The 26286-nt window shown below is 39.9% G+C and overlaps 1 protein-coding gene across 1 annotated transcript; it reads right to left on the bottom strand.

Annotated features, from left to right (window-relative positions):
* Window positions 1-15407: 15407 nt before the first annotated feature.
* Window positions 15408-25566, bottom strand: HSPB3 (heat shock protein family B (small) member 3). Its single transcript, XM_065905412.1, has 2 exons — window positions 24933-25566; window positions 15408-16480 (listed from the first exon to the last, which is right to left on the bottom strand). Exon 1 carries the CDS (start codon window positions 25391-25393, stop codon window positions 24944-24946), a length of 450 nt encoding a protein of 149 aa, XP_065761484.1. The 5' UTR covers window positions 25394-25566; the 3' UTR covers window positions 15408-16480; window positions 24933-24943.
* Between the last annotated feature and the right edge of the window lie 720 nt (window positions 25567-26286).

The raw sequence follows: 26286 nt of genomic DNA, 5'->3' as shown, positions 1-26286 counted from the left end.
GGCCCTAGTGTTGGTAGATGTGGAGATGGTGAGAATTCAGGAGCTAGATGGGAACGACGTCATTAATGTCCAGCTAAGGGAAGTTCTGTAATGACTAGCACTGAGAGAGAATTCTAAGAATTGGAGAAGATTCTATAGCAAATGTCCTTTTTTCTAAACTGTCAGAAACCACCAGAAATCCTGTGAAATGTTCAGTTCTATACTACTATATGAACTTGGAAAGAAGTCTGTCCATTCATTCTGTTGAACAACTGAAATAATTTCTTTATGTAATACTAGTCATGAATGCAAAAGTGTATTAAAGTGGTCACATATGACTGAAAGATAGTTTCTGACTCTGTTTTGTTGCTCAGATGTTGCCATTTGTTTTATAATAGATAAGGTTATCCTTTATCCCATTGTTTTATAGGATGGGGTGAGAGTTAAAATTCTGTCCAAATATTGATTATATTTTACCCCATAATTTTGCGTTCTTTGTACAAATTTCCGTCTTTTCCGTCTGAATCCAAGTGAAAAATAGATGTCCTTCAGGCGTTTTGCCTATTTACCACTAGAGGGCACTGTCTAGTCTTATCTCTGAAAAAACGAGCCCGAATTACGTGTTCTGCTTTTGTTTCCTGCACGTCTCTCACACGTGGAAGGAGGCAAAAAAAAAAGCTGTTTAACAATCTGTCTCAGATTTATTATAGGAAAATCATTTAAAGTAGGATGGTGCAGCACTGAAGTTCTCAGTGCTTTAGATACATTAGCTCTGAATCCCACAACCCTCCTTTTATGGATGAGGAAATAGAAGCGCAGGAAAGTCATATAACTTCCCCAAGGACACAAATACAGAACGACGACTCAGTTTAGGCTCTGAACCTAAATCAGGATTGAATAAAAAAGGAAAATTTCCATGATGCCACTGACTGATTTCCTGAACTGAGAAGAGGCCCAGGAAGTTTCTTCCCACCGCAGTTCACTTTGATAATGCTAAGTTATAAGGAGTTGAAGATAAATAATAGCAGCAACTCTTAATGTATTTATAGCTAACAGAGTCTGACAAAACAGCTGTCTGGATGTACTAGACCCTTTGTTTTCAATTCCACAAAACCGAATTTGTCACCACCCTACTTGCTTGAATGTAATTAATGGAATCGTTTAAGGGGACAGATAAAGCAGTTTCTTTCCTAAAGGAACCATGTTTCTGCCTTAGACTTGACCTTCTGCTAACCTTCATCAACTACTCTTTCTTGGGTGATCAAGTGTAAATGCCAAGGAAAGGGGCCATTTTTAGTGGTGGTTACCTGTAGGTCTTGATAGTATAATTTCTGTTATGAAGTGGTGCTATAATGACTTCCCATTTTTCCACAAACATGGCTTCATTTGGTGGTGATGTGCATTAAATTTATCTCACACTAAATAATGACTCCATGGAAATTGATTGAGGTATGCACTTTATAATCCCTCATTTCCAGTATTGGCCTGAAGCTAAACCTGTTCACCAAGATCATAATGAGGTTAGAATTATTATAATGTCCTTGCATTTCCTGGCCTAGGTGCTATTAATAAGGTGCTTATATCATTTTCTATGAGGAGATGGAAAATAAATTTTCAGTCCTGACAAAACCTATTATATATAGAAAAAGGTATCCAGAGTTATCCTGTACGAAACCCATCCTACCTGGAGATAAAACCACTTAAACCTTAATCTTCAAGGAAAGGAATAAAGAATACACACTGTCAGTGACAGTTATTATAAAAACAGGACCAAGAATTAGTGTTTTTGTTCTGTAACCTTAGGCTACCAAGCCATTTCATATTAAGTCTGTGAAATGTAACATCATAGCGCTAAAAAAATCTGAAGAAAGAAAAGTACAAGGAAACTTTATTCCACACATATTGCAAACACTCATTTCAGTTGAATTAGACATCAGGCACTTTCAGTCTGGAAATGTTTTTGGCTGGGATCAGGTTTTTAATTCTCTCTTCTCTGAGATCTTGGAGCCACTGTTGTTCCCCAAATAAGCTTGTTGACGTAGATTTGGTTTTTTAATTACATTATTCTAATGATAAAGAAGCTAGTTAATTCCACTAACCAAAAACCTCTGAAAGAGCAATAGCATCTAAAGATTTTATTATTGAAATAAAGTTCATGTACAATATTGTTAGCTTCAGGTGTACTTCATAGTGATTTGACATTTGTATATATTACAAAATGTTTGCCATGATGTCTGATAAACCTCTGTCCCCATATAAAGTTATTACAATATTATTAACCATATTCCTTATGCTGTATATTATATCCTTGTGGCTTATTTATAACTGGAGATTTGTCCCTGTTAATGCCCTTCACTGTGGCAATCTAAAAACCAAAACAAAATGAGACTCATAGATACAGCATCTAGGGACTTTAAAATTCATTTGTAGGAGCATAGCCGGCTGTGCCATTGTTCTGTCACTATATGGGTGCAAGAACTAGGCCCAAGTGTGCATTCGAGGCAGACTCAATTACAGTCTATTTTCATCACTGGCATTCCGAGGCCTCGGGCCTCTTTCTTGAGCCTGAGATTCATGCTTTCTTATTCAAGGTGCAACAGTGTTTGAGAGAAGCACATTCCAAATCACAGGGATCAGGTGACTCAAAATTTTCTTTCTGACAAAATTTGAATACAAACTAGCTCAGCAATTCCTGGGGAATTCTGCATCACTTTTAAAGCTTTAAGTTCAATTATCATATGTGGAATGAGTTCGATATAAATAAGGAAACGTGATTTTAATTGCCTCTTTTGTTTTGAAATGATTGCAGATTTACATGCAGTTGTAAAAAAGTAGTTCTCCTGTACCATTTTCCTGTTTACCTGCAGTGGTCTTGCTGGACTGACTCTAGGACAATCTTGACTCACCGTCAAGAAATAGAGCTGAAAACAATTTGCTAGGAAAGTAATACCCTAGGAATGATACCTCTTTATGGAGGATCTGTCAGTGTATCAAGGATACTATGGGAGAAGAGAGCAGTAATTTCTCTCAGATGTCATCCTTAAAACTCCAGTGCACTTGAGCATTTGCGGTTATTTTAAATCACTTGGGAGAGGGAGATGATCTTGAGTGCTTTGAATGCTCGTCTGCTCAGCACCTTTATTTCTGCCCTCACACAGCCACTCTCCACCCCCTTCCGCCCTGCCTTTTGCCCAGGGTGGGGGAAGCAGCAGGGAGCGGCCTTGGCTGAGCTGCACCAGTGGGCTCCTTGGACCATCTGGCTCCCAGGTAGGTTTACTAGTGAAAACCCAGAGGGCAGGAGGACAGTAAAGCCAGTGTGTATTCCCTTGGCCCTGTCTAGCATCCCCGGCTCACTGTGTCCCTCTCGGGACCACAGCCCCTAACGGACAGCTTTCTCCACGGAGCTCCCCTCTCCAAGCGTGGCGCGTCCTCCCTGCTCTCCCTGCTGCAGGTCTGGTGGTGGGCGCCCCCTCATCCCAGGCCACAACATTTCATAAACTATTTTCTGTCTCTCCCCTGGAGTCTGCCGTCTGTTTTTTTCCCCGAGACTCCAACCGTTAAGTTCAGCAACCACACCACCTTCTTCTTCTGTCTCTCCTACTCCTTGCTTTGTGGACACCGGTCTCCCTGGTTTTCCTACTCAGAGATTTGATGTAGAGGAAGTCGAGAATGAAACCCCAGGAAATCCCAGCGTTTGAAAGGAGAACAGTTTTAACAAAGAGAATAGGATACATGGTAGACTCCCAGACTCTCATTCTGATTCCTAGCTTACAACACCTTTTTTGTGCTCCAGAAGCTTCTTTCTGGAGGCCCATAGAAGCCCCAAACTGAACACTTTATGGTGAATACTATGATGAGCAGCCCAGAACCCTCCAAAGGTATTAAATCACCCAGCTGGTAAGAATACTGTTGGAAAACCACCTTCAGCTGTCTGACCTCTTCAGGCAAGAAAATGGCTTTGTTCAAAGAGATCCTGCTTTAAGGAGCTGTCTGTACCCCATTACTAGTCAGCAAGTCAGGCCTGACCTCCTCAGCCCAATTCAGGGCAACTCTTATTCCTTATCTATGGCCACATAATCTCAAAACTGGCAACTTAAGACAGCATTTATTATCTCAAATTCCTAGAGGTCGGGAATACAGAAGTGCCTTATGTTCTGTCTCAGAATTTCCCAAGAGGTCATTCAAGTTGCCTGTGGGGCTGCGATCACTTGAAGGGCCCACTTCGCTGTTGGCAGGCTTCGGTTACTCCCTACCTGGCTCCTCCACAGAGTTGCTCATGGCGTGGCAGTAACTGCTGTCAAAATTCCATTTTCCATGGAAAGTGGTCTTCCTTAATGACTTCAGCCCAATGCTCTAACCTTCTGGTCCCCTCAGTTACTTCCAGCTGTTTAAACGACTTCTCTCCCCAAGATTCAGTGATGTTTATTTCAAAGCTCTAGTTTCACATCGAATCACTGTCTCTCCCACCTCCTCTCCTGCAGCAGATGGGGTTGTGGCTGTGGTCTGATCCACACACACCTGCCCATGTTTTTCCATCAGGTGAAAAGTGAAAGTCACTCAGTCATGTGCAACTCTTTGCAGCCTCATGGACTATACAGTCTATGGAATTCTCCAGGCCAGAATACTGGAGTGGATAGTCTTTCCCTTCTCCAGAGGATCTTCCCAACCCAGGGATTGAACCCAGGTCTCCCACATTACAGGTGGATTATTTACCAGCTGAGCCACAAGGGAAGCCCAAGAATACTGGAGTGGGTAGCCTATCCCTTCTCCAGCGGATCTTCCCAATCTAGAAATCAAACTGGGGTCTCCTGCATTGCAGGTGGATTCTGCAGTGAATCCATCAGATGCCCCGCTGGTAAAAGTCAGGGAACAGGATTGAAGAAGGGAGAGTGCCTTGTATTGTCCTTGTGGTTAGTGTGGGCAGAATGAAGGCTGACAGTGTTGCCTGACAAAGGATTTGCTCCTGGGCAGCAACTCTAGCTGCTAGGGGTGCCTCGTGAGAAAGCTTCCTTCTTGACTTCAGGCCCAGCCCCTGAGCCAGCAGCCACATATCCCATCCCTCCTCGCCCAGTGCTGTGGCTTTCCCAGGTAAGACCAACCCTTCCAGACATGATCTACTCACCACAGCCAACTCCTGTGTCTTCAGGCGTATTGTAGGATTCATCTTCCAAACCTCTCGGACTTTGAAGGGGGACAGTCTTGACCCCACTTCACCCAGCAGTCCCCCACCATAGCATCTCTTCCCGATGTACTTTTCCTCGATCCTGGTAGCACAGAGGCTAGACAGAGAGCCTGTAACTGTCCAGACAGGGGCCAGCAACAGCAGAGACTCACACCTCTGAGCAGTCCTTTTTTCAGGTCCCTCCCTCAGTTTTGAGGATGAGAAGCGGCCCAGACCCACCCTGACCTTGTTCTGGGGGATAAGTAGTGTATTTCTACAAAAGGCAACAGCCTTCTCCCCTTCAACCTCATCTTATATAAGGATGTGAGGTGTTGGTGCTGGTTCTGCTTCCTGGTTCCTAGCAAGCCCTGTTAAGGAGGGGATGGCCCCAACAGCTGTGATTCTAGGCATTTAGAATGTGGGGTATTTAGCTCATTTGACCCTCAGCTGTGAGTCTTAGGACAGCCTTAGTCACCAGTACTTAGCAGCTGTCGCTCATGTTTAAAGTTAACCATCTTTCTCCCAATCACACTCTGATCTCTATTACCTATTTTGGTAAAAGTTATCACTTTCCTTCCTGTAGGGTGATCACTGCCCTAGGATGAAGAAGCATCCATACTGAAAGCAAGATACTCCTGGGAAATTGGAAAGGTCAGTCACCCTACCTCTCATTTCAGTGACTCCAAGTGGGAGCTGTGAGTAGTTCGATTCCTCCCTGTCTTCATGTTACTCAGTGATGCTGTTCCTCTACCTTTAAAAGCCTGTCTATCTCTGCCCCCTTTCCATTCCGCACTGTCTTATGCTACTGATTCTCAGCTTCATTTCTCACTAGAATTGCCTGGGGCAGTTTAAAACTACAATATCTGGATCCCGTCTCCAGAGATTCTGATTCAAATGATCTGGGGTGGGTCCTGGACAGTTACCAGGTGATTCTTGTGTGTGTTCTCTCACCTGAATGACTGCTAATCTGAGTGATCGTCCCAGCTGCAGGTTCCCCCCTCTAATCCATCCTTCACACTGCAGCTGGTTTTCTTTCTTTCTAAAACACAAAGCTGACCATGTCACAGCCCTGCTTAAAACTCCCCTCTGCATCGCCATTGCTTTCAGGGTAAAGCCTTAACTCCTCAGCATGACGAAAGGGGAGCAGAGCATGAGAGATGCAGCTGGAGCGGGAGTCAGGGGCCGGATCATTCAAGGCCTGGACCCTTAGGCTGTACTACTTGAGTAGAGATCAGTGATGAATAAATCAATCCCAGTCGCAGACCTTCTCCAGAGCTAGTAGGCTTAACCAGTACAGTGACTACAGTCAGTGTCCCCCCAGTCCAGGCAGAATGAACCATGCCCTTCCTTGTACCATCCTAATAACCTGAATGTGCTTTGACTCTAGTGCCTGTCACCTTTATTATTCATGTATGTAACTTTCTAAAAACCATAGCATCAGTGACTTGAGGTCAAGAATTATACCATTTTCATTGTTTTATCTTCAACACCAAGTAGAGTGCTCAATCCATACTAAATGCTCAGTAAGTAGTTTGCTGAATGAAGGCAAGATAAAATGGTTGAGTCTTTCCCCAGAAGTATTTAGAGCTGTGGATTTCACTCCCTTCATCTGTTAAGAATGTCACAGTTCTGTGCCTTCCACTAGAATGGATTAATTATGGAAGAATAAGTTATGTACTCAGAACTGTCTAATTTGTCATATGCATTGTGTGTGCCAGGTGGAGGGAATCCTCTCTCACAGGGGAATTATAGGGGGTGACAGGTCTTCCTATGACTCCTAAAAGTAAAACAAACCCTGGGTCATCAATTAGCCCTGCAGTAGAGATGAGTCATAGCATGGCCTTTGACTAAGTATATTGGCACATTCAAAGGCAGTCTGAAGGTAAAAAGAGGAATGGTATTTTAATGGTAGAATTATGGGTGGTGAAGCTTGTTTCTGGTCAGGAATTATAACCCCTAACTTCTCTAATTAGCTCTGAGCAAGAGCACTAGAGAAAGCCACAGAAGGATGTCTGCCGAGCCCCTAAGAGAGCTCTCAGCTTCCCGGTGGGAATTCCTTGATCCTGCAACTCAAACTGGTGAGCCTCCGCCTCCACAATGCTTCCCAGGAGCAGCAAGAGCCATGCTGCCACCTTCTCAGTGTGCCCTCCTAATTTGTCACTTATTCTGGAATAGACTACGCCATACGTTTTTACTCAACTCGAGCATCTCAGTGCCAAAGCCATCCTCTTCTCCAGGGGCAGGCTGCGCATGAGCCTCACAACCTTTGGCTCTAAAGACCAACTCGGTCTCACACTGATCTTCAGTCTCTTTTACTCAAATACTTGGTTTCTCTGGTCCTTCAAGTCATCTGACTTGCTAATAATTGCTTCTGACCCCTATTTGTTTTATTTGTATTTGCATTATCTTCCAACAATCACTAATTTTAAAATATAGTAACCCAGCAGGGTACTACCCAAAAGCAGTTACTCTTCCCTCCATCCCTATCAATGTATTATTTCCCCAGGTTACTGGTTAAGTACAGTGATCAGCCATCCTGGTTGACCTGGGACCTAAGATTTTAGTACAGGGCAAACTGGGACAATTGGTCATCCTACATCAGGTGACTGGCTGGTAACATCAAAGGAATAATACAGTCACTAGAGACTCTAGGTCAGAAGGCAGGAAGGAGTAAATGCTAAAGAGAAAATGAAAGAGTAGATGGAGTACAAGTACATATATTTCTACTTGTACTATCAAGTTGAAAGAAGGCACAGGGGGACTGAAAGCATTTGTAGAAGAAAAAAAATCAAGAATAATCAAAATATTAATAGGAGAAGACAGAACCCTGGGAAAATGAAACCTTCCAGGTGTAGAGAACTATACCTGGGAACCACTGCAGAAAAATAGAAAGGTAAATAGAAGGACAAGCGCTGTGTATGCCACATTGATGAGCAGCGAATAGGAAGGGAATGAAGAGTAAGACTTGTGAAAGCATACTTTTCTACATGTCGTTATTTCTTTTTTTTCAAAATGTTTCTTCTGAAAAGAATAGTATACTCTTTCCTGGTGTTATATGTAAAACATAGTACTGTATAGTGTTTGAAGAAAATAAGAACAAGAATGAAATGAAAATGAAATGTTAGTTGCTCAGTCATGTCCAACTCTTTGTGATCCTATGGACTCGGTCCATGGGATCCTCCAGGCAAGAGTACTGGAGTGGGTTGCCACTTACTTCTCCAGGGGATCTTTCCAACCCAGGGATCAAACCCAGGTCTCCCAAATTGCAGGCAGATTATTTATCATCTCAGCCACCGGCGAAGCCCTGGGAACAGGAATAAATCAGTTTAAAAATAATTGCTTGTATGAAAGTAATTTTCCCTTATCCCTCAAAGAGAGGGAAGCTATAATCTGCTGGAAAATTACTAGATCAGCCTATATTTAGTCTAACTTCTTGGGGTAGCAATCATTTTGTTAACTTGACAAACATTAATGAAGTGTCTAAATGAAGTGTCATGTTCCGTTTAAAATTCTGTACAGTCATTCTTTTCCAGGGTTTGTTCTGTGTTTTGTGTTGGCTCAATCACTATGGAATGCTTAGCATCCTCAGTTCCAGGGCGTTAAGTGTTTGGAGACCCCAGGCACAGTAACAATCCCTGGTTGAGAACCATTTTCAAACTTGTCCCATCATAAATATCTCAGGGGACACCAATCAATTACAGACTCAAGGGCTCTCCACCTCACATCTGAATCAGTATCTCTATTGGAGGAACCTGGAAATCTGGATATTCAATAGGAGTCCCTCCCAGGTGACTCTTAAAACCTGACAAACTTAGAAAACAATGACTCTGTATTCCTTTCCTTTGATATGCCAATGTGATCCCAAGTGCTTTTGGTCAGTCAGAAGTTTGCTGCAGTCTGATGACACCTGATAAGCTCCTGCCTAGTCTCCCCTTTATGTCACTAAATTGGATTGACAGGTAGGAGAGAATTGACAAAGAAGTATGCTCAGTAGGTTGTCTTAAATAGAAATGTTTTGGATGGGAATATTGTCTCCAAATGCTTGATGTCTCCGCAATGAAGGACATTTTATTCATTGTGCTAAAAAGATTATTCTATGCATCTTATCATGACAAAGCTTCTTACCGTGTCACAAGTGCACTTTTGAAGAAATATGTACTTACATACTACTTCACAGAGCAATGTGAAGGTTTTTTTAAGACTTGGCTTCAGTAAACAACAACAACAAAAAAAAATGTAGAACTTTAGAAATAACCAAGTAGACCTTTAAAAAGAACAGTAATTATGATCCACTAGTGAAGCATTTTTTTTTTTTTTTGGTCATATTGTTGTTGTTCAGCCTCTAAGTCGTGTCCGACTCTCTGCAACCCATGGACTGCAGCATGCTAGGTTTCCCTGTCCTTGACTGTCTCCCAGAGTTTGCTCAAACTCCTGTCCATTGAGTTGGTGATGTCATCCAACCATCTCATCGTCTGTAGCCTGCTTCTCCTCCTGCCCTCAGTCTTTCCCAGAATCAGGGTCTTTTCCAGTGAGTTGGCTCTTCACATCAGATTGCCAAAGTGTTGGAGCTTCAGCTTCAGCATCAGTCCTTCCAGTGAATATTCAGGGTTGATTTCATTTAAGACTGGTTTAAGCTCCTTGCAATCCAAGGGACTCTCAAGAGTCTTCTTTTGTTATATGTTTTAGCCTTTTTATAAAGCATAAAGTGAGATGTGTCTAGTTAACTTATATGACAGGCCCATGAGAAAATTCTCAAAAATACTTGTAATACATAAAATAATGGCTTTCATTTATGGATACTAGGCATTGTATAAGTACTTGACCTTTTATAGTGTGACCAACCATACTAGTCTGCCTGGAATGTCTCAGCTTTAGCACTGAAAGTCTTACCAAGAAACCCTTTAGGTCTGGGTGGACCATGCCTATTTGTTACCCTACATATTCTTCTGATTTAATCTTCAAAACAACTGCATGTGATTTGTACTATAATTATCCGCATTTTACAGGTGACGAAACTGAAACATGGAGGGGTTAAGCAAACTGACAAAAATGACTGGTCTAGAAAGTTGCAGAGTTGGTTCTCAAATCCCCATCTGTTTCCATTTGTTTGCTTCCAAAGTCTACTTTCCTAACTATTTTTTGCCAAGAAGTTACAGTCCTTACAGGTTTCATTATTTCTTCCTTGTCCCAGGAATAAAGTTTATCTATAGACTTAGCATCAAAAGAGCCTATTTAAAATTTCCTAGCAAATTAAAAAAAAAAACAAAAACAGTTCCATCAGAAATTGTATCCCATTTGATAGCAACAGAAAATTAAAGCCACATTGAGTTCTCCAAGCCTTTGTATGTTGCTTGGAGAATTTGAGAATACTGGGCTTGGGGAGATGAGACAAGAGCACAGGGAAATCCCACCCTTTTGAAAAGTAGTGTTTGGGGAGAATGGTATGTGCCTGGCAGCTACTCTGAAGAGTGTGGCCACCCCAGTGTAGCATTTCAAAGAGGATGAGATAGTGATTGCCCTATCCAGTCACATCCACGAGGGGAATTGAAGAAAGGGATATGTTTCCTGGCCTGCCACTCAACCAAGATGGCTCATTTGATTTCCCCCACTAATAAACCCTGAGCTTAAATGAAGTTCTGGGCTGTATCTCCAGTTCAAATTGGAAAATAATTTTCAAATTCGCTGAAAACTAGACTTTTAAAAATTTGTGCTTATCGCATCTTATAGATCATATCCTCTTGGGATTGTTGGACCTGAAAATTCTGATTTCTTCAGAATAACCCAACAGAATAAAGATGGGACATATTCATTGAATTAGTAAAACATTTTTGCGTGTATTGAATCACCCTTGTGACCCGAGAATAAATCCATCTTGATTGTGGTATATAATCCTTTTTATGTATTGTTGGCTTAGATTTGCTAATATTTTGTTGAGGATGTTTACGTCTGTATGCATTAAAGATATTGGCCTGTAATTTTCTTTTTTTTTTTTTTTTTTTGGTAATGTATTTGGTTTGAGTAACATAGTAATGGCCTTGAAAGTGAATTTGGAAGTATTCCTTCCTCTACAATTTTTTTGAATGTGTGAGAAGGAAGGTGTAAGTTCTTCTTTATATATTTGGCAGAATTGCCCTGTGAAGCCGTCTGTTCCTAAACTTTTGTTTTCTGGGATATTTTCTTATTACAGATTTGATTTAGCTTCTAATGATCAATCTGTTCAGATTGTCTGTTTCTTCTTGACTCCTTCTTAATAGGCCATGTATTTCTTCTAGGTTGTTCATTTTATTGGCAAATAGTTGTTCATAGTAATCTCTTATGACTCTTTGTATTCCTATGGTAATGGTTCTAGATTCTCCTTTTTCATTTCTGATTTTACTGATTTTGACTTTCTTTTTTTCTTGATGAATCCTATTAGAGGTTTATCAATTTTATTTTTTCAAAAAACTAGCTCTTGATTTCATTGATATTTTCATTTTTTTAATCTCTGTTTTATTTATTTCCTCCCTTTGTTATTTTTTTCCTTCTGCTGGCTTTTGGCTTTGTTCTTTTTCTAATTCTTTTAGGTGGTAGATTAGGTTGTTTTGAGATTTTTCTTTCCTTTTTTTTTTTTTTTTTTTTTTGAGTAAGGCCTGTATCACTGTGAACTTTCCTTTAGAACCACTTATGCTGCATCCCATAGATTTTTGGAAGTTGTGTTTTCACTGTTGTTTGTCTCAAGGTATTTTCTGATTTCGTCTTTGACCCATTGATTTTTTAGTAGCATGTTGTTTAGTCTCCTTGTGGTCATTGGCAAGTCTGATCATTGCAAGTTTTTCCGTTTATCTTTCTGTGGTTGATTTATAGTTTCATATCGCTGTGATCCAAAAATTACTGTGGTCTTAAATTTGTTGAGGCTTGTTTGGTGTACCAATATGTGGTCAATCCTAGAAAATATTCCATACATACTTTAAAAGACTGTGTATTCTTTTATGTTTTTTGGATGTAGCCTCGTATAGATATCAATTCAGTTCAAATATTCTATTGTGTCATTTACCATCTCTGCTGCCTTATTGACTTTATGTCTGAAAAAGCTGTCCATTGTCAGAGAAGTATTAAAGTCTCCTTTTATAATTGTATTCCTGTCAATTTTTCCATTTACTGTCTGTATTAGTTTTGCTCCTATGTTGGGTGCATGTATATTAATGAGTATAATATCCTCTTCTTGTATTGATCACTTTATATAATGCCTTCTTTATCTTTTATTATAGCCTTCCTTTTAAAGTCTATTTTGACTGATATGAGTATTGCTATTCCTATTTTCTTGTTGTTTCTGTTTGCATGAAATATCTTTTTCCACCCCCTCACTTTCAGTCTGCGTGGGTCTTTCACCCTGAAGTGAATCTCTCATGGATAGCAGATTGGGGGATCTTGTTTTTTAATCCAGTCTGTCATCCTGCGTCTATTGTTTGGAATATTTAGTTTATTGACATTTAAACTAATTACTGATAAGTATATACTTATTACCATTTTATTTCTTGTTTTCCTGTTGTTTTTGTAATTCTTCTTCGTTTCCCTCATTGTGATTTAATGGTTTTCTTTTGTAGTATGCTTGAGTTCCTTTCTTTTCTGTTTTTGTGTATCTATTGTAAGTTTCTGATTTGTGGTTACCATCAAGTTCATATATATTGACCCATAATTGTATCTACTTGCTTTAAATGGATTATCATTTAAGTTCAGACACATTCTAAAGGATCTACATTCTTTACTCCCCTCCCCTACATCTTGTGTTTGGAGTGTTATATTTTACATCTTCATGCTTATTATCCTTTTACTCCTGATTATAGCTACTGTTGTTGTTTAGTCACTAAGTCATGTTCGATTTGTTTGCAACTACATGGACTGTAGCCCACCAGGTGCCTCTGTTCATGGGATTTCCCAGGCAAGAATACTGGAGTGGGTTGCCATTTCCTCCTCCAGAGGATCTTCCTGACCCAGGGATCGAACCCGGGTCTCCTGCATTGGCAGACAGATTCTTGCCACTGAATCACCAGGGAAGCTCTTATTGTAGTTATAGTTGCTTTTATAATTTTTTGTCTTTTAATATAGATATTGGCTTAAGTAATCTTCAGTCCTTACTTTATATGTGCCTGTATTGGGGGGATTTTCCTTTCCCTACTTCTTACTTCAGCATTTCTTTTAGGATAGGTTTAGTATTCCTGAACTCTTTTAGCTTTTGCTTGTCTGAGAAATTCTTTATCTCTCCTGTTCTAAATGATAATTGTGCTGGGTAGAGTATCCTAAGTTGCAAGTTTTTGCCTTTCAGGACTTTGAATATATCATGCTACTCCATTCTGGCCTGCAAAGTTTCTGCAGAGAAATCAACTGATAGCCTTATGGGGATTCCCTTGTATATGACTCTCCATTTTTCTACTGCTGCCTTTAGAATCCTCTCTTTAATTTAAGCCATTTTAGTTATGATATGTAGTGGTGTGGGTTCATTTGGGCTCATCCTGTCTGGGACTCTGTGCTTCCTGTACCTGGCGTCTGTTTCCTTCTTTAGATTTGGGAATTTTTTATTCATAATTTCTTCATATACATTTTCGATCCCCTTCTCTCTCTTTTCTCCTTCTGGGACTCCTATAATGTGAATGTTGGCACATTTTATATCATCCTATAGATCTCTTACGTTGCTTTCTTTTCATTTGTCTCTCTGTTTGTCATTCTGATTGGGTGATTTTCATTATTGTATCTTCCAGATCACTTATGCATTCTTCTGTGTCATTTAGTCTGCCATACATTGCTTTTAGAGTGCTTTTTATCTCAGAAATTGAATTATCTGTTTTTGATTGGGTCTTCTATACAGTTTCTAGTTCCTTATTAGAATGATCTGGGCTTATAAAAATTTTCTTTCTTAATTCATAAGTATTTTATTAACAACTTTTAAAACTCATTGTTTGGTAGACTGATTATCTTTCATTTAATTTTTCAGGGGCTTTTCTCTTGCTCTTTCAGTTGAGAATATTTCCTCCACCTTTTCATTTTCTTAACTTTCCCTATCTCTGTGAATAGAGATGAAACAGTCATCTATTGTGGTGTTTTTATGTGGGAGCATCTCTATGTAGACTGCACGTGCCCAGTGTCTTTGGTACAAGCAATTTTATGTGAATGCCAGCCACGTCCTTCCTCAGGTGCGCTGGTCACTATCACCTTGATAGGGGGTGTGGCTTGTGTTGAAGGAGCTAAAACCTGCCCAAGGTGTGAGGTAGGATTTCCTCCCTGCTCAGTGGCTTCACCCTCTTATCAGAAGCAGGGTCTGTTCCGAAGTTGCTGGAATGGTAGCCTTGAAGGCTGAGCCTTGAAGGTTTTGTTCCTTTTAAGTGTGTTTTTCCTTCTCCCCACACTGGGGCCTTGCCCTTTGCCCCAGAGGAGGGGAGTGTAGAAGCATGCGGGGCTTGTGTGCTTACAGAGGTCCAGGGTGCTGTGTGTGTGTGTCTGCACCTCCACTCACATACAGCCCTTGTTGTGGTTGTCCCAGATCTACTACAAGGTTGTGACATGAAGTCTGCAGGGCCTGAGTGTTTGCTCCACCAGGACTGGAGGTTGCAGCATTGCAGTTGCAGGAATTGAAACATCTATGCCATAGTCAAAAGGCTGGGCTACTTCCATGGTGCTGTTGAGTGAGTGGCAGAATGGCTGCCATGGCCCCACCTGAATCACCTCCCCGGTCACCTCTGCATCTCTAGATTAAGTCTTGTCTCAGGTCCTGGCTGTCCTACATCCAGTGTAAAGCTAGGGCATGGAATGGGCAGGACTGGAACATTTATTCAGCTGGAACTGGGGATGGCCATGTTGGGGGTGAGGGGGGATCTTTCTTGCAGCCTTGGTTGTTTTCTTCCAGCTTTCTGCCAGTTTCCAGTTAGTTTTCTGTGAGAACTGTTCCACATATAGGTATATTTTTGATATGTTTATAATAGGAGGTGAGTTTCATGTCTACTTCACCATCTCCTGACCCCTCTCCACTTTTGGCATTTTGAAACTTAAACTTTGATTCTTCTCTGCATACAATAAGCTTTGGCATATCCATATTATGAAGTACAATACTTCCATTAAAATCACATGCTAAACAAAAACTTTTTGACATAGAGATACTCCCCACAAAAGAAGGTGAAAATTTTATATACCTTTTCTTAAATTTATTTTTTAATTGGAGGAAGATTGCTTCATAATGTTGTGTTGGTCTCTGTAGTACAACAGTGTAAATCAGCCATAATTATACACATATCCCATCCCTTCTGAGCCTCTCTCCCCTCCCCCCATGTATACCTTTTGCAACTTGCTTTTCCTCCTTAAATTTAGTGAGTATTTTTCCACTTCACTCAATATTTTTCTGGAAAATTATTTTTATTAGCAGGATAGTATTTTATAACTTGAATAAACTTTAGTTTGCTTAACAAATTTCTTACATTTTCAACATTTCCAATTAAAGAATGCCTCACAAATTTTATATAATTTTATTTAACATTAGAGTAAATTCTTTAATTCTTGCTCTTCTACTTCTAAAATTATATTAAGAGCCTTAACATACTCTCTGGCAGAAAGATTGTTCTAATTTATGCTACAAATCAGCAACATAGAGGTATTGTTTACCATACTAAGCAACACTGAATATCATCATAATTTTTAGTCTTACAGACTAGATAAAATCCCCCCAAAATGCAAATATTTCTTCAGTTCAGTTCAGTCACTCAGTCATGTTCGACTTTTTGCAAATCCATGGACTGCAGCACGCCAGGCTTCCCTGTCCATCACCAAATCCCAGAGCCTACTCAAACTCATGTCCATCGCGTTGGTGATGCCATCCAACCATCTCATCCTCTGTCACCCCCTTCTCCTCCTGCCTTCAATCTTTCCCAGCATCAGGGTCTTTTCCAATGAGTCAATTCTTCACATCAGGTGGCCAAAGTATTGGAGTTTCAGCTTTAGCACCAGTCCTTCCAATGAATATTCAGGACTGATTTCCTTTAAGATTGACTGGTTGGATCTCCTTGCAATTTCCTCTTATGTTTTCCTATTTTTTGTTATCTTTTTGCTCCTTGGACACAAGAGGCCTTTCTTGTGCCTGAGGAAGGATATATAGGTGGATACACCATTCAGAGTTATAAAGGGACACAAAAAGCATACTTAGCTTGGATTTTTAAGAAATATATAATAAAATTATTATTTACAGAGATGTGGGCAGGGCTGAGGGACCAAAAAAAAAAAAATGTTGAGGCACTGTGATATTGGGATTTCTAGTAAGAAACATATATTCCATCTTGGACTCCATTTCTGTCACAGAGCTTCTAAAATCCTTGGAGTTTCCTAAGTAGAGAGAGAGAAAAAAGACATTTTTTGTTATGTTAAGAGTGACCTTTGGAAAGCCCCTAGGTGACCTAAGGATGAGGGTTGGTTGCCAGAAGAGCCCCAATCATGTGGTTAGAGGTTTGGAAAACTTTCAGTCCTCATCCTTGGGAGAGAAAAGGAACTAGAAACTGAATTCAGTTACCTATGGCCAAGGATTTGATCAATCATGCCTATGTAATGAAACCTGCCTAAAAACTCAAAAGGAGGTGGTTCATAGCGTTTCCATGTTGGTGGACAATTCGAGGAGAAAGGCCCCCAGAGAAAGTATGAAAACTCTCCCCACTTTCCCCATATCTTGTTCTTTGCATCTCTTCCATCTGCCTCTTCCTGAGTTTATACTATATATTACAATAAACTAGTAATCTACTAAGTATTAATAAAATGTTTCTCTGAGTTCTCTGAGTCAGTCTAGCAAATTAGTCCAATACAAGAAAAGGGCTATTAAAACTGCCAATCTGTATAGCCAGTTGATTTGAAATACAGGTGATAAGCTGGGCTTGCAACTGATGTCTGAAGTTGGGGTTAGAGGAACAATCTTGTCAGACTGAATCCTTAACCTGCAGGATCTAAGGGTAGATAGTGTCAGAATTGAGATAAATTTTAGGATACCCAGCTGGTATAACAGAATTGCTTGGTGATATGGGGAAAACCCCCACACATCAGAATTGATGCACATTTATAGGCACCCAGAGACCAGTAACAATGGGAAGTCATTACCCCCTTGATCCTAAAGAAACAGGGGAAAGAAAACAGAACTATCAATGTGGGCTGGAGCCAGAGGAGACAAGGCAGTCTCATCAGGGCTGCTGACAGAGGGAGGCAATCCCAGCCACAACCTGGAATCAAAACAGCAAGAGGCAGGGAATAGAACACTTCAATCTGCCTGTCTTTCCGCAGGCTGCCGTCTTGTTGGTGCCTTCAGCTGGGTAAATTGAACTTGAAATCAGAGAGTAGTGCCCTGAGGGCACAGAACAGGGCAGAGAAAGACAAGAGAAAAATAGAATAACCAAACAGTTTTGGTTGGATACTTTGGGCATTTTTTGTTTTTTACATTTAGTACTTCTATTTTATTTTTACATTCAGTACTTCTAAAATTCACTTGTAATTTTTCTTTTGATTGTAGTATATCATAGGAATAAGCTTTTTATTTAATTTTTATAGAAACCTATATAGTTATCTTAGGTACACATTCCTAAGCTGTATCATATTCCTATTCATTTTATCAACTGCCATTATCAAACTAAATTTTTACAGTGGGGTTCTTTTCAGTGTTTCCTATTCTGTTCCCCTGATTCATTCATTCTTGTGCAATAACACAGTAGCATGACATTATTGTAGCATGACAGTATGTTTTAACGCTAGGTACTGCAGCTCCCAAGTGTTCTGAAGTTCTGATGAAAATTATTAGGAAAAAGTAGCTTTGAAAACTAGGGGGAAATGTAAAATATAAAAACCTTAGTTATTCAGCTATGTTTTGAAATGGATACTGCTATGTAATATGTGCAAGTTTTCATTCTCTACTATGGAATCTCAATATACATTACTAGATAATAGAAGGAAGTTTTTGTTTCATTATATTCATTATTTTGGCATATTTTTTGGATTCCACATACACATGATAATATACAGTATTTTTCCTTCTCTGACTTATTTCATTAAGTACAATATTCACCATGTCCACACATGTTGCATATTGCAAAATTTCATTCTTTTTTTAAATGGGTGATTGGTATTCCATATACTGCAACTTCATTATCCTCTCATTTGTTAATTGACACTTAAGTGACTTCCATATCTTTGCTGTTGTAAATAACGCTGCTATGAACATTAGGGTGCATACATCTTTTCAAATTAGTGTTTTGTTTTGGTCAAATATATACCCAGGAGTGGAACTGCTGTATCATATGGTAACTCTATTTTAGTTTTTTTGAGGAACATCTGTTTTTCTACAGTAGCTGCGCCAGTTTACATTCCCACCAACAGAGGACACATCTTCGCCAACATTTGTTACTTGTGGTCTTTTTGATGAGAGTCTCTGACAAGTGTGAGGTGACATCTCACTGTTTTGATTTGCATTTCCATGATATTAGCAATGTTAATTATCTTTTTATGTGCCTGTTGTTCATCTGTATGCCTTCTTTGGAAAAATATCTATTCAGGTCTTCTGCCCATTTTTAACTGGGTTGTTTGAGTTTGTTTTGTTTGTTTGTTTTTATGTTGAGTTGCATGAGCTGTTTACACATTTTGGATATTAACCCCTTAGTAGTTGTATCATTTGCAGATATTTTCTCCCATTCAATAGATTGTCTGTTCATTTTGTTGATGATTTCCTTTGCTGTGCAAAGCTTTTACATTTAATTAGGTCCCATTTGTTTATTTTTGCTTTTGTTTCCTTTGCCTTAGGAGATTATTCATATGTATTCTCAAATAGAAAACATACTTTATGTTATTATTTTCAAGTATACATAATACATTTAAGAAAAATTACTACATACCAGGTCACAGAGAAAATCTCAACAAATTACAAAGAATGGTATTCTAGAAGCCACCTTATATTAACTCAATATATTTTTTGTATTTTGTCCTTGAAGTTAGAAAACACTAATAAACAGGATTTTGTAAATATATACATGCAAATATATATGCTCTTATATAGTAAACAATGCTGAGGAAACATAAAAGAAAATAGTTACTTAGAATAATTTATTTAGTTACTTAGAATTCTTCATTTTTCAAATTTAAAATACTGTTCTGTTATTTTGTGGAGAACATCTAGCCAACTCAATTGCTAAAATAGAGTTATTTTCAAATTATGTCTAAGCTATAAATCAGCATATTGAACCAACATTTTAATTCTTGTTTCCAGCTAATTATTTGTGAGCCTTTGGAGAGAACAGAGGTTATTATTGAAAAGCATATTTTTGTTTAGTTTTAGTTTAGTTGCGAAGTCATGTCTAACCCTTTGTGACCCCATGGACTGTAGCCCACCAGGCTCCTCCCCCAGGGGATTTCCCAGGCAAGAAAACCAGAGTTGGTTGCCATTTCCTTCTCCCGGGGCTCTTCCTGACCCAGGGATCAAACCTGCATCTCTTTGCATTGACAACCAGATTCTTTGTCGCTCAGCCACCAGGGAAATCCATATTTTTGTTAAGCTTGTGTAAATGATTATTAGGTATTTTTTATCTTTTTTTTTTTTAATCTGAAGTTGTTGTATTTTTAAAAAATCCTTCTTCAGATGTGCTAAGACCATTAATAGCAATTTCCAGATAATCACAAGTAGGTGAGAAATAAGGTAAGGGCAGTCAGTGGGATAAAAATCTCCATTGATTTTTGGACTTCCAAAATCTTGGAGAAGTTTAAGAGGACTTACACTGCAGATTAAAAATTAGATCAAAATATGAGGTGACCCAGTGATTAAGATACTATGCCTCCACTGCAGGGGGATGGGTTTTATCCCTGGTTGGGGAACTAAGATCCTGCATGCCAAGTAGTAGGGTCAAAAAATACAAACAGGCAAACAAAAAAACCAAAAAAACAAATATATATAGATAACAAATATACATATTATATAATATATATATAAATTATAATATATATCATATGGAGATGTATGTCTTTTTGGATATATAATATACATTAATTAAATTAATTTATATATTATATAATTTATGTATTATACACATTATATATATATAATATCACCATATATATTATACATATATAATATATATAACATCACTGCATATATATTATATATGGTAATGTTATAATATAATAATATTGTATATAATATACAATAATATAATAACATATATAATACATAATAATATAGTATTATAATATATATAAGGTCGTGTTAGAGTTTATCATTTGAAGTCAGTGTAGATGCTCTAAGACTCTGATTTGCCTGGTACCCTCTTCCTACAGCTCTGGGTCTGAGATTGTTGTGAATACAAACCCTGTGTACCTTCTGGCCTGCCTTCCTTTTTTTGCAGCTGCCACCTGCCTCCCAAGCCAGGCTGCTGCCACCTTTGCCAGAGCCTCTGCTAAGCTTCCTTAGGTGGCTGCTGTTCAGGCGGAATCCCCAAATCTGCTCTTTTCTCCCTGACTGAGCTCTAACCAGGCTGTGTCATCCTTCTGCTCCCAGAATGGATGAAATGTCACACTCTGCGGCATGGGTCTGATTTTCTGAGCAGTCACTAAGGGGCTGGATGATACCACTCCGAGTTCAGGAGAATCTACTCCCTGTGAGTTGGAACCTGACTGATGAGATATGGGAAATAGTAGGGAACAGGGCAATTTCCCTCTCCTTTATACCCTGTGGAGTGCCCTAAGATTCAGTTTCCTCCCGAAGGTCTTCTGGAGACTTCCAGGTGCCTAGCCAACACTCCTGCCCAGAGGCTGCAGTCTCTTTATATGGCCACTCTTTCATTGTGAAACTGTGGCCAGCATGGCAGCACATCACATCACTTTGTTTCTCGTATTTTCTTGCCTTTTTCTCCCTATTTCCTCACCTTCATCATTCTGGGCTTGCACGTGCCAAATTGTATTGCAACTTGAAGGCACCCAAATAGTGTCTCAGGCCCTATCTTTTCGTAGAAAAGATTTCCTAAAAGAGAGCTATAGCAACAGTTCTCACTTTAGTGGAGAGCTGGTGTTTTCCCCTGGCCCCTAGGAGTCACTCTCCACTTTTCTCCACCTTGCTCTCTCCCCTGGGAGGTTGCTGAACTGTATCTAAAGGACACCCACACCCTCTGGCTACCAGATAGGTCCAGCCAATAGGATGCCCCGGTAGGAGATTGGAGGGAGAAAGCATTTATTTTCCTGGTGCCTATGAGGTCACCTTGGCTGACTGTGTCCCTCAAGATGAAAGTCAGAGCTGGAGTTCTTCTCTATCTGACCTTCTTTTTGATTTCTGAGACCTGCTTCCTCCTCTCCTTTGGACCTAGGGAACCTAAGAGCACCACACTGCTACCCCCAGGGTAGGGAGCTGCCTTGCGGCTCATGTCCACCCTGCCCACTCCTCTGTAATTTATCTCTTTATAAATAAATTATTCTAATTTGAATTATTCCAATTTGACAGTGCCATCTGCTTCCTGTTGGGATGAGTAATGAGAAGGAATGGTTAAATGATATTGTTGTTTATCTGTGTTGGAATTGTGTGTGACCATTACAAATCACTTAATGTTCTCTAACAAAAGAAAGTAATGCAGTATTTTTTTTTTCTAATCACTTAAGAAGTCAAGCAATCAGGGTTCTGGCAAAAACAAACAAACAAGACCAGTCAGAATTCCATCTCCTGTGTGGATGAAAATAATCAAAAAGTAATCTATAATAGGGATAGAAATGATTTAAAAGAAAATAAAAAGAGTTTTATTTGAGCCAAACTGAGGACTATCACCTGGAAGACAGCCTCTCGGCTCTGAGAAACTGCTCCGGAGACACATGATTGTCAACATAGTTTTATATCTTGTCAGAACCAAGAACATTAAATAAGTCAGGCATATACTTCTCTAGTGGCTCAGACAGTAAAGAATCTGCCTGTAATGCAGGAGACTCAGTTTCAGTCCCTGGGTTGATCTTTCCAGGGAAGATCCCCTGGAAAAGAGCGTGGCAACCCACTCCAATATTTTTGCCTGGAGAATTCAATGGACAGAGGAGCCTGGCAGGCTATGGGCCATAGGTCTGTGGAGAGTCAGACACGACTGAAGCAACTTAGCATTGCTGCACGCATACTCCTTCAAGGTTTCAGAAAAAGAGATTAGGGTTAGTGAGTCAGCACGGCCTTTGCACCGAGGAAGGGAGTCTTATGGAAGGAGGACCAGCATTGGCGTCCCAGGAAGGGAATCATTTGCTCTTTATTTTTAACATAGACATTCCTTACTTCTGGTCAGTGTGCCCTTTTCTTTAATAATGAAAGCAGGTGTAAAACAGGCTGTTTTAGTTAGCAGTTAAAATTCAACTCAATTCATGTATTAGCCAGAATGACTTCCTCATACCTCAACATGTGAAATTTTCTTTTATCACCTGAAAGGGTCTTTAATGAAGGAATCATTTATGGGAGAGCAGGCAGAGTAAAGGAAATCAATAGGGAATTGTGAAGTACCATGAACAAGAAATGGCAGAAGACATCACCACCCCAAGTGCTGAAGGGGCATAAGGAAGAAAGAGCATTGGAATACTGCCTGATACGAATCCATGTCTTGGAAAAAAAGCTGTCCCTGCAGACCTCCAGTCCTGCGGAATGCAGGTCCTGCCAGAGCCTCATCTGCAGCAAGCTGGCAGTAGAGAATGAAATGCCCTCCTCTTCTGCCCCTCCTGCCCACCAGCTTCCTCTCTTCAGCCCCTGCCTCCTATTGGCTGAGCCCAGTTGGAAACTAGAATGAATGGCCCATCAGTGTGGGCCTGCTTGGCTCAGAGTGGGGCTGAGTGGGGCAGATGATGGTCTGGGTTGCTGAAAGGTGGGGAGGGCAACAGAAATTAACCAATACGATCAGGATATCAAACCCTTTGCAAATATAACCCTAATTTTGAGAAAAGTGATACATGTATTTATGTATAAGAGAATTCTGAACTATAAATTTAAAGTAGCTATCTCATGGTAGAAGAATAATAAATGGTTTTTATTTTTTATAGTGCTTGGTATATCTCCCAAATTTAAAAAAAATGTATTACTTTAAACTTTATCTTAGGAAAAATAAATGCTAGTTGAATGATGTGTTTAATTTTAACTTTTAAAGGAAACATTTCCTATCAGAGGCTCCTCATGCTAAGAACTTCACTTTCTGAAATTTCTCAGAAGATCTCACCTAGAGTAAGATCAAGGCCAATGAGAGGATGTTTGTGTTTGTTTCTCAAAGCACTAGCTTGTTTTCACACTATCCTGCCCAGTAATAAAAAAGAATAATCTGACATGGGACAAAGGGCATCCCAGTCCTAGTCATATTAGTAGATGTAATCCATTAATTACTATTAACTTTGTTATGTAGCAGAGTTGGTCTATGACATTCAATTTGTCAAAGAACCAAATTTGTGATCCTAGAGTTGAATGTACAATCACCAACTTCATATACACACCTAGCTTCAAAATGCTTTCAATTTAGTTAGACTATAAATTAACAGCTCTGTTTTCAAAACAACTTGTATAGCTTCTGATTTATTTTTCTTTTGTTTCATGTCTCTCGCATCTGCACGTAAACTACAAATAAAGCACCATAGGGGAACTCGGGGTATTATCAGCAGTCAGCAGCTACCCTGCTGTTTTCCATACCCAGATTCCTCTTCTATTCATAGCCTTGTCCTCAGCCTCACATGGGGTCTGGGGTAAAGGCAGCTACTTTCCCCCAGAGAAATACTTCACATGTAGAGAATGAGATAGCAAATCCTTGGAATGTCACAGACCAGCTGTTGAAGGCAATTGTTCCTAACCACCAATGTCTCAGCCGCTCCTTTGGGCCAAGGCAGCAGTTGGGGGAGACAGAAGCAGCCAATGTTCTGTATAAACTCAGACACCCATGTAAGCTCGGGCCTCAGAACTTTCATTGCCTGCCAAGCTATTTAAAGCTAAGGATTATGCAGTGAGAACAGATGCAGTACATTTTGCCATCTTCTGAAATCTAACATTTTAAGTAACATTTAAAGAGCATAGTTTAAACTTTGTTGAATTCAGTCATTGTACTTTTCAAAGTGGTTTCCTAAACTTCATATTAATTTAAGTATGACTTAATGCATCTTAATATTTCATAAATATCCACAGAACATACACTGTACTTTGAAAAATGCTGCAGCTAAGATTCAGCTTAGCTTTTTTTCTAAAATGAGGTACATATTTGGAACTTTTAAAAATCACATTTATATCTGAAAATTCCAATGTATGTTTAAAACAGTAGTGACTCATAAATATATTTCAGATCCAATTTTCCAGTACTATTTTTTAACCTTCATATTCTATATTTACAAAGCTATGCTGTAATAAAATACACTGAAAAGAAAAGCTTATTAAGCGAAGGAGATCACAGCTCTTTTTAGCAATATAAAACACTTTCATAAAATGGATAAGAATTTCTTAAATTGGTGTGGCTCTTTTGCCATCAACTGTTACAAATGCAAGCTTCTCTGGCATTGTTGAAGTAAGGAAGAAATAATTCTGAGTCGTTTCTACTATCAGACCACAGTCTTCTAAACTGTCAATGTTTCAGGTGTTAAGAATAGCATTAACTTGAGCTGTAGGAACATATTTAACAACTTTCCTTTCGGAATAAAAATAACAAAGACAACCTCAACATACCAGGAACTATGTCTGTATTTTTAATCTTCATAAAAATCATTTCAAACGTGGGTAATACACACATTGCCGTGATACCATGGTCTAAACTAGGATCTTCCTCTCGACGTATGAACAGACACTAACCCGACACGATGTCACTTGGTCCCAGCCGAATCCTTTACTTCCACCACCAGAATTCCATCATGACAGAGGATCGCCGACAAATCTTTGGTTTCAATGCCGTCGGGCAGTTTATACTGTCGGGTGAAGCTTCTGGAGATAAAACCGTGCTCATCCATTCTGGTTCCATGTTGAGCTTTTATCAGCAGCCAGCCCTCGAAGGTCTGAATGATGATATCTTCGGGGAGGAATTGGACCACGTCCAGCAGGACCTGGAAGCGGGATTCGCCTCTCTGGGGCGGCATCTCGGCGGCGTCCACTGGAGGAGCCTGGGCCGCCCTGGCCTTCCCCAGGTCCACCGTGGTTGGCCCGGGCAGTGCATATAAAGCGTGATCCAGCCTGCAGTCTTCCAGACCCCGAGCTTCGAACTCCTGCTCGTATCGCACTGGAGTCTCGATGAGGTGCCTCAGTATGATTTTTGCCATAGTGGAGGCAAAGCCGGCATGCAGCAGCGTCCTCCCGGGCCAATGTCCGCGTGGAGCTTCGCCGCTGCCGTCCGACTAGGTTATCAGGGGAGAGCTGCTCTTCACTTATAACCCTGCGCAGACGCAACCCTTTAATTAGACCTGAATCACAGTGCCGCACGCTCGCTCTTGTCTTTTTGCTCCTACTGACAATGAACGGCTATTTATAGGGTGTGTTTCAAAGTTGCTTTTAGCACACAGCCTGCTCGAGCTGCCGAGTCAATGATTGCCCTTACATTCTCAGTTATCCTTGGCAAGTGTGTCGGCCTCGCTTACCCAGAGAGAAAGAGAGAGTCAGAAACAGTATTTGAGAAATATCCGAGTGCTCTGTCTTTGTGAACAACAGTGATCTGAGGGATCAGAACAACCTAGAGATGAGCACTTATCTTGTATGAACTAAGTCTGCGCTAATCCTAGTCTCCAGGCGCAAAGTCAGGGGGAGGTGACTTGAGCTTTAAATTGATTAGGAATCAATTACACACACACAGGCTCATTAAAATCTCAAACATTCAACAAGCCCTCAGCCCTCTGTCCTATACATTTACTTTCATTTCATCCTTTAATCTTCTATCCTTAAGTGACATCTGAACCAGGCCATCTGGGTTTATTAAATTTGACTCATGAAAAATGAGATCAAATGACTGAGCCAGACAGTGATGTCCAACCTCAGATGGGGTTGGAAAGACATAGAACAGAGAACCTTATCTAGGAAAATAGAGCTCCAGAGCAGAGAAAAAGGTTAAAGCTTTTTAACTCTTTGATACTAAAGCCCAGAAAACTAAGGATTAATCTAGTTGCAGCTCTGCTGTTGAAATGGCAAAAATAAATAACATACTTCTTAACTGTAACCCCCT

The sequence above is a fragment of the Muntiacus reevesi genome, chromosome 14, assembly GCF_963930625.1.
Source record: "Muntiacus reevesi chromosome 14, mMunRee1.1, whole genome shotgun sequence".
Classification (NCBI taxonomy): Eukaryota; Metazoa; Chordata; class Mammalia; order Artiodactyla; family Cervidae; genus Muntiacus; species Muntiacus reevesi.
Note: the sequence above shows the minus strand (reverse complement) of the source record. Positions and strands in the feature narration are given on the sequence as shown.

Coding starts and splice junctions, on each gene's coding strand:
- HSPB3 (XM_065905412.1), bottom strand. CDS start 25,393: ATGGCAAAAATCATACTGAGGCACCTCATCGAGACTCCAGTGCGATAC.